The sequence below is a fragment of the Poeciliopsis prolifica genome, unplaced genomic scaffold, assembly GCF_027474105.1.
Source record: "Poeciliopsis prolifica strain line A6 unplaced genomic scaffold, Auburn_PproV2 SCAFFOLD005, whole genome shotgun sequence".
Taxonomy (NCBI): Eukaryota; Metazoa; Chordata; class Actinopteri; order Cyprinodontiformes; family Poeciliidae; genus Poeciliopsis; species Poeciliopsis prolifica.
Window position 1 is genome coordinate 10,387,422 of NW_026562380.1, and position 9,124 is coordinate 10,396,545.

The window sequence follows — 9,124 nt, forward strand, 5'->3', positions numbered from 1 at the left end:
ACCATAGTTGCTCTACACTCCCTTACATAGGCACACAGTGTTACTCCAAAGCCTTTTAAGGTTCAAAAAAAGGCTTTGAATAATTTTGCTTTACTCTGCTGCCTCCAAGTGGTCCAATGCTGTTTATGCACTGGGAAGGTAATTTATTGCTACTGGTTTAAAGGTATTTCTTATAACAAGGTTTGTAAGTAATCTTAATCACAGTAATATTGCCTCTTTCAACCGACTGGAGACATTTTGTGCTACAGAAAATAAGTGAAGACTCTGAATCACTTTCAGGATGTGTGATCGGCTTATCTTGTGACAATCAACTGTGTCATCACATTCAAATTTATAGAAAAAACAAATACTGTAAACAGTCACATTCACATTCATTCGTGTAACAAAGAGATCAGTTTGTATCACTTTAAAGCCATTCCAGATACCATGTTAAACTAATTGATTAAATCATCCCATTAGCTTCCTGCAGGCCCTCGTGATGAACAAAACATCTAGAGGAATGGACCCTCATTTAAAGAAAGAAACTAACTGCACAATATAATATACAATAGCACTTTGCACTGATTTGTTGCTGAAATGTGCTTTGCAAAAAATTCTTTGCATGGTTTCGACCTCAAACAACTTAACTAAAGTGTCACCTCTGCCGAACTGAAACAGAAACCTGAACACAAAAGAGAAACTTAATTATGTTTACCAGTTAAGGCAAGTTACAAATAAAAGCCAGCAGCAAGAAAAGGCTCAGGAACGGGAGTTTACACATCTAAGAGTTGCTATTAATCCACCCTGAAATGTGATTGGAACAAACAATCCTCAGTAACACCTTCTGTCAGAAAGTGGGTCAAAAATATCATCAAACTATAGTGGAAGCAAATGAATAAACAGCCTTGCTTTAAAGGCAACTCGAAACATACACTCAATTTCAGACAGTGAAATAAAAGTTACGTTTTTTTATATACGGTGTAAGTAAAAATCTGATTTCAGCACTACTATTCTTTACGTCGAGAAATTAAAATGTTTATTATTATTAATAAGATATGTTAGACATAAATCTGTAAACGAACTCTCGGAGGCATTGCCATTACGCTAGGTGAAAACCAGAGGTAGCTATATATTTTTTGGGCTTGGTCGCTCCACCTTCCTCTCTCTTAATTTGGCCTGGCGGTGGCTTCTTGTCGGCGCCTCCACTCTTCATCCGGCAGAGGAGAGCAGCCCGCGTCCCAGCACACATGCAGCACAGTGAGGCAGTGTGTCCGCCACGGAGGAGACAAAGCTGCAGGATGCGTCCAGGAGACGGGGATTTGCGCAGGACAAGGGACGTTTTACTCGACTGCCGCGGAAAACTCTGCAGAAGGTTTGTTAAATCCACTACCTAAAAAAATAGCAAGAGAAAAAAAAAAGCCACGTTTTTTTTTTTTTTTTTTTTTTTTCTGACAGGAAATGAGTGAGAGAGCTGGTCGAAAATAAAACGCGAAGCGCAACAGCCTCGGACGGAGAGCTTGTAACAGATATTAGTTCGCATATCAAGGACTTCAGATGTTAAATATTGATAAAAAACCTGCATGACTTCTATTTGTGGAATTTATTCTCATCCTAATGTACTGATTATAGATCTAAGGTTAAGGGAAATCAAAAAGATATTGTGCATAATTCTTAGAACAAACTAACATTTTACTTAGACTAAACTAGATTAAATTTTAATCTCTTTTTTTTCTTTTATTTTCAGACAGAAAGTAGTATATAAAGTAGTCAGTCATCAACCGTATTTACATAGCGGATGTCCCCTCCCCCTCGACCGCTACATTATATTGAACAACACAGACGCCACATTCACATGGTGGCTGGTGGTCAATATAAGCGGTGCTATAACATCCAAAAATAATCAAGTGGTTTTAACTAAAGTCACATTCGTAGAGAGATAAGAAACAGTGATGCGTGTTTCTGCTTGAAGGGATACTCCACATGACTCACTCCAGTGACTCATGGAGAAGTGACTGTGATTAACTCATTGAGACATAGAGTTAAAGACCTCTCAATTACCAAGAAACTACTGGAAAATTTTGGATGTCTCATAAATTGTCTTGGTAAGAGTGAGTGTGTATTTACCTTTCAATGCATCAAACTATCAATATGTTTTTATATTGCAATAGAAATGATTTACTATGAAGGTTGAACTGCTTTTAGATTCAGGGCATCATTTTTCTGGCAGAAGACAACATTTCTGAACCATGGGAACGTTACTCAGAACAACTTGTTCTTCAAGATTTGAATAAAACCAACTACCTGCAAGTTGAGTCCTGCCTTTATTACAGTCTGGGTTTAGTCTTTCCTTAAACATTGGAGATAACTATCTAGATATTTTAGACCATTTTTTCACAGAAAGGAAACATAACAGATCTGTATAGGTATTCATTGGAACGATGCAGTGGATTTGGAGCAAAACATGCCATTTCAGAGTTATTAAATTCAGCTTATGCATAGTGCACCAATTCACAATAAATTTGATTTTGATGAACTTTGCAAGAAACATGTTTTCAATTAAATCCTAGAACTACACGGTAAATCAAATGTACACCAATAGAAAGACAGTCATGATTGAAATATGGCACATTGCTGTATGTGGCAGTTTAATAAAATTATAAAACCAATAGATCTAAAGTTATGAGCAACGCTACAAGCTTTTTCAATGTCCCTGACCAAACTATACAAAGGTTCACAGACATAATTATTCAGCAAATTGTATCCATTATGGACAAAGAACAGAGGGGTCATAAAATTAATAGTTGAAAAACGAAATCTGTTAATGGAATGTTCTGGGGATGTAGTGAAATGATAAAGAAGAAAGAACCAGTAAAATGTAAATGTCATTCATAACATGATCATAATTTCAAGCAAAAGTGTGGAAAATAAACATCTTTCTGAAAATCTGCTTCAGGTCTTTCCCTGGAGTTGGTATCTGATAGAAAGCAGAATAAATTTGAGCATATCCCCTTAGTGGGGATGATAGTATGTCCCAAATGTTTGTCAGTTAATATAAATATAAACCATAAATGCTTGGATTTCTTAGTGCATAATTACTAATGAAAACAGATCAAAGGAATATAAGACAATTGTGATCTTTGTCCAATTAATGAGCATATATTTAATATGTTGCAGAATGAATCACTAGCCTCTACATACTACCTAAACAAGGACTGGACTCTCAAGCTCCAGTTCCAAAACCAGAACTCAAGAATGAGGACTAAGTATGCAGTCATCTTCATCTGTGTTGTGGCCCTGGTCATCATCGAAAAAGAAAGCAATATTCTTTCAAGGTAAGAAAAAATAATTAAGAAATCAAGAACCTCTTGCAATTTCATATTTTCAAGAGAAATTGTTGCGTCTGCAAAGATAAAAAATAAAATCCCATTTTGACTTCACCAAAAAGTCATTTTGGGTATTTACCTTCATTAATAAAAAGCCCATTTCGCCGTGAAAATAGTCTCAAAATATCTGTACGTGTGTAAACGTATTTGTGCATGTGTGAAAATATCTGTGTGTTTGTAAACCTTAAAATTAAAATAAACCTTCTCCTGCAGCTGCAAATGTTGAAAAAGTGCTGGTTTGATTACAGTACTGACTGGTATTTGGCTGCTCAATTATTCCATGCTAGAAAAATGCTAACTTTTTATGTAAAAGTTAGTATCTAGCTCTTAGAACTGAATCTACTCCTCTTTTATAACTCCTACTGGCTTGTGCAGCAATGTCTCAATGCATACCAACATACCACACTGTCAAGGTACAGTGACTGCTGGATATTACTTAACCCATTCATATCTGGCCTGGATGTGAAAATATTGTTTTACTGTTTTGTGATTCTTACTACACACTGCAGCATCACATGTTGAAAAAGCCATTTATCAGGGCTGCTACAGTCTTGAAAAGTCTGGATTTTTCAGGTTTTCTGTTCATCTGCCAATTATGTTGTCAACACCCCATAGTTGAACTTTGTGTTTAATTACATGTAGAAAGGTTAGAGATACAGAGGTTTTACTAGCTCTTACAAATCTTAACTGTTTTGATATATTAGTTGTCAATTTGACTTTTGCCTGATTCCAAGAAGACTGTTCTTATTGGTTCAAGAACATGCCTCTAACTTTAACTGAGTTTTACTAAATTCTAAAAATGCATCAAGAAACATGTTCTTGACTGATGCAATAAAATATGGGGGTTCTTAGTTTTGATTCATTGAATGAATTGGAAAAAAAAATCCAATTCATTAAATGAGTTGTTTGATTACTGATTAGTTGTTCAGTAATCAAACAACTAATCACCAATGGAGGTTGTTGAAGGGAAAATTGCTTAATCTTAATCTTTAGCTGATTGATGGTCGTAACTCCAAAGTAGCTGTTATCTGATGATTCATGAAAGAGTAAGGCATGCATTATTGAGACAACTACAAGTATCATCATGAGGCTAAACTGATAAGTGTGGCAAGGAGAGTATTTGTCAGAAGCTAAATGTCTAGGGTTATGCATTACTTCTTTCTGCTTTGCATTGCTTTTTGGTTTATCCTACTACATTCCTGTTCAAAATTAAATTACATGGACGTTTGTGGTTGTATTGAGGCAAATAATGTTTCATACATTTTAATATTTCATGCTCAATTATCTATTTTTTAACAGGGTCTCGGATAAGCTGATCCAGAGGCAGATACCACAGCAAACTCCAAGGCCTCCTCAGAGTGACGACAGTACAGCATCCAAAGATTACGTGGATGTTCTAAAAGTGCTCAGCCAACAACCCCCTACAAAAAGCAACCAAACAAATCTCCTAGAAAAGAAAGAAGTGGATGAAACGGGCGATATAAATGTAAAAAGAAACAGCAGAGGTCGCAAGCATGTGTTGCTCATGGCTAGCACACGGACAGGATCATCGTTCGTCGGGGAGTTTTTCAATCAACATGGAGAGACAATGTTTTATTTGTTTGAGCCTCTGTGGCATGTTGAGCGCCGGTTGGCCACAGCAGCAGAGGGGAACAATTCGACGGCTTTGCCAGGAATTTACGGGGACATCCTCCAGGCGCTGTTCCTCTGTAATTTCTCTCCTCTTGAAAAGTTCATCTCTCCGTCACCGCAGAACCACGTCACCCCTAATCTTTTCCGCAGAGAGTCAAGTTTAGCTCTCTGCGAGGAACCTGTTTGTACTCCTGTACTCAAAGATGTTTTTGAGAGGTAGTGTCCAAATACGACTAAACCAACTTTGAAGCTGCAGAATGGGAGAACAAGGGATCTGAAAGATCTTGTGTTGTTAATGCTTCTTTTTGAATTTGATTTTACAAAGTTTATGGTAATTATGTAGGTACAGCATGGCGCAATAGATAAAACTGTTGCCTTGCAGCAAGAAGCTTCCTAGGTTCAAATCCCAGCCCGGAGATTTTCTGCATGGAATCTGCATGTTCTCCCTGTGTATGCGTGGGTTAATTAGTTTCTCTCTGGGTGTGTGTGTGCATGGTTACCTGTCTCTGTTTAACCCTGTTCAGGGTGTTCCCCACCTCTCACCCGAAACGTTTGCTGGAAATAGGCACCAGCAACTACGCTATGGACAAGGGTTTAGTAGTTATATTTACAGGGCTTTACAAAAGCATTCCTTTCCTTCAACTTATTCTTTCAAGATGTTCTTAAACTAACAAATACTTTTGGTAAATTTAGTAAACTTCTTTTTTATGGCTTAAATTGGCTGTAAAAACTCAGAACCAACTCTTTGAAACACATTTGTCTCATGAAAGTATGTTTTGTTTAGGTATCACTGCAAGATTCGCCAGTGTGGACCACTGAATTTGACTCTTGCGTCTGAGTCCTGCCTCTCCAAACAACACCATGCCATCAAGGCTGTCCGTGTGCGACAGTTGGACACACTGCAGCCCTTGGTTGAGGACCCCCACCTCAATGTCTCTATTATCCAGCTGGTTCGAGATCCACGAGCCATCTTAGTTTCACGCATGGTGGCCTTTCCCTCAAAATACCAGACATGGAAAGCCTGGGCACAGGACGGACAGGTGCCTGAAAATGACGAGGAGGTGAAGAGGCTAAAAGGAAACTGTGATCAAGTTAGGGTATCTGCAGAATTGGGACTTAGCAAGCCCCAATGGCTAAAGGGACGCTACATGTTGGTGCGTTATGAGGATATTGCTCGGTACCCGATGCAGAAAGCCGAGGAGATGTACAAGTTTACAGGGATACCTTTCAGCTCCCGAGCGAGGGAGTGGATCCTCAGGAACACACAAACTACAGAGGAAGCTAGTGGAATATATTCCACACAGAAGAACTCTTCAGAGCAGGCGGACAAATGGAGGACTAGCATTCCCTTTACGCTGGTTCAGGTTGTGCAGAAGGTGTGCGGTCCTGCCATGAAGGTGTTTGGGTACAAATTTGTGGATGATGAAAAGACATTAAGTAATAAGTCCATCAGTTTACTTGAGGATAAACAATTTTCATAATCAAGTGGAAATAATAAACAATATCATCACAGGAAATAATAAACAATATCATTCACAGAAACACATGAAAGGAAATTTTGGAGACCAAACAACTTAGCATGCATGGCTTTGTCCTCTGAGAGGAAACCAGGAAGAATCTGTGTATTCACAAGGAGAATATTCAAGCTTCATGTGGAAAGACTCTGGTCAGAATTAAAGAAATTTTGTACAGCTCCAATAAAAAAAGTACAACAAATACATACATATAAACCAAAACACCAAACACTATATTAATCGTGTGCCCAACCTTACCAACTGATAGCCTCTTTTCAAAGGGAAACTATATATTGCACACTGTATTCACTGAAATGCCAGTTTCTCAAACATTGTGCCATGACCTTTTTAGTCAAATATCAGATAAGTCAGCATTTTTAGTGGCCATTATATGAGACATATGGTTTTAGGTTTAGATGGTAGCATTTTCAGAGATAAACAAAAGTGTGATTTTAATATTGGAACAGCCTCTGCAGCACACTGTAAAAAAGAGTAAATAAAAAATTTAGAATAAAATACTGGCGACTGTGGCTGGGACATCCTTAAATTGCTAGGATGTCACAAATACCAATCTAAGTCAATTAAGAGTATCAAATGCCAATATAGTCTCCGATATTGATTATTGATATTTAGATTCAGATTGAGACATTCATCATATATTCATTTATGTACTAATATTATAATTAAAACTAGACTAGAGAGCTAAGGTCTCATTTGATCAGATGGGGTATGTTTTAGTAGTTTTGAAATCTTACTCAGGTAAAAGTGAAAAAGCAGTTCATTGTGTCTATGAGGAGCATTCAAACAGTATGGGTATATGTGTATGTGTATGATAATACTCAGAATTTTAAAAAATGTTACTTTTGCATATATATATATATATATATATATATATATATATATATATATATATATATATATATATATATATATATATATATATATATATGTGTGTGGGGGGTTTGTGTGTGTGTGTGTGTGTGTGTGTGTGTGTGTGTGTGTGTGTGGGGTGGGGGGGTGAAGACCACAGTGGTGCCTGTGGTCATCGGGGGCCGTGGGGGCAGTCACCCCCAAACTGGAGCAATGGCTACAACAAATCCCAGGAAGAACATCAGACATCTCAGTCTGATGTGTTATTTTCCTCACACTAGCCAAAATTTTTCTACTTCCTACTGAATGAGAGGCTTTAGGTGAAGCTTTTTTTCTAATAGCATGTTATTTCTGTCACCATTCTGCCTAAACAAGACACAGGTGGTGTTGTATCAAGGTAACTACTGTGACTATGACTGAATAACATATTTGTGTTCAGCTTGGCTGAGACCCCAGAATGCTGCCATGCTGCTTAAGGAGAGGAGTTTGCTACAGAGATTCATATAGAGCAGATTATTTTCACCTAAGACAAATATAAAATTAATTCTTAACATACCAGGTTGCCAAAGATACACAAATGCCTGACCTTAAAACTGTCAGTGTTTGGAGTTTCTTTTGGAATTAATATAATACGAAATATATATTTATTCTGTAACAAGTCTCAGTTTGTATCTTCATTTCTGAAATCCAAAAGTAAGTATTTCAGGTTTCTTATGCTGACTGCTAAAATGACACATTTTTTTATATTTACCAAATTCCAGCCTTTCACATTTTGCCTCAGGTTCTGCACAAAGGATTCATTCTAACTCCAAACTAATACTAATCAGCCTCATCATATTTAACTATTCTTGCATTTTCTACAAAATTTCTCTCCAGTTTAATTCTCATTTTCTACACCTTGCCATATTTTTTGCTGAATGTTTGCTTTAAGTTGTTAGATTTTTATATTTTTTTATATTTATTTGCGTGAGAAGTGATGAGGATTAAGTATTATTTTCTGGGGTTGGTTTTCATTGCATTGTGCAAACCTACTACTGCCTATACTTTTTGTTGCCATATTTATTGTTTACAGGTGAACGTAGAAGCATAGTGATAGATTACACCTAATTTATTAGAGTTGTATCACACAAATGTAAATGTTATTCTGCTAAAATGATGATTAAATTCCTTTTGATGTGAGTGTTTTGTACCAATGAAGAAATGTTTTCCTATTAAAGTAATATTCTGTCACACATGATTAGCTGTTTTCTTATAGCCTAAATTTACTACATAATACCCCATAACTTTTATCTCTGGCCTGTGTGCTGCTGTAAATATCTTGAAAATACAATTTGTTTTCCTCTATCTTTATAGCTCTGTGTTTCTGCAGAAAAAAATGTTGTTGCAGTATGACAAATATGTGTGGTCCTATTTATATTTACTGCCTATACTTGGAAGTGGTTTAGTCATGCTATAGTTATATAACTATTTGCAAATCTATTTTCAGTCACATAAAATCTTGTTTTTACTTTGTACTAAGTCTTAAACACAAAAAAAACATATTATACCACAATGTAGTATTTTATTACACTTTGAACATCTTTAATGAACAGAACTTCTTCTGACTTTGTCATATGCAAGTCTTTCAATGCACAGTGGATGAGGAATGCATTGGTCAAGTGAGGATGAATGTAGAATTGTTTAAGTGCACCCTGTTGCCTGCGATCCCCATTTGGCAGTGTGTGAATTACGCTGAGACAGGGAACC

At 36.8% G+C, this 9,124-nt stretch overlaps 1 protein-coding gene across 1 annotated transcript; it reads left to right on the forward strand.

Annotated features, from left to right (window-relative positions):
- Window positions 1–1,215: 1,215 nt before the first annotated feature.
- On the forward strand, window positions 1,216–7,368 carry chst3a (carbohydrate (chondroitin 6) sulfotransferase 3a). The gene is made up of 4 exons (XM_055029134.1): window positions 1,216–1,351; window positions 3,154–3,311; window positions 4,662–5,210; window positions 5,779–7,368. Exons 2-4 carry the CDS (start codon window positions 3,232–3,234, stop codon window positions 6,473–6,475), a joined length of 1,326 nt encoding a protein of 441 aa, XP_054885109.1. The 5' UTR covers window positions 1,216–1,351; window positions 3,154–3,231; the 3' UTR covers window positions 6,476–7,368.
- The last annotated feature ends 1,756 nt before the right edge of the window (window positions 7,369–9,124 follow it).

Excerpts from the sequence above, each read along its gene's own strand:
- chst3a (XM_055029134.1), top strand. The coding sequence starts at position 3,232 with ATGAGGACTAAGTATGCAGTCATCTTCATCTGTGTTGTGGCCCTGGTC. Across the intron at positions 3,312-4,661 it reads GAAAGCAATATTCTTTCAAG|GGTCTCGGATAAGCTGATCC; the intron begins GTAAGAAAAAAT and ends ATTTTTTAACAG. Across the intron at positions 5,211-5,778 it reads CTCAAAGATGTTTTTGAGAG|GTATCACTGCAAGATTCGCC; the intron begins GTAGTGTCCAAA and ends TGTTTTGTTTAG.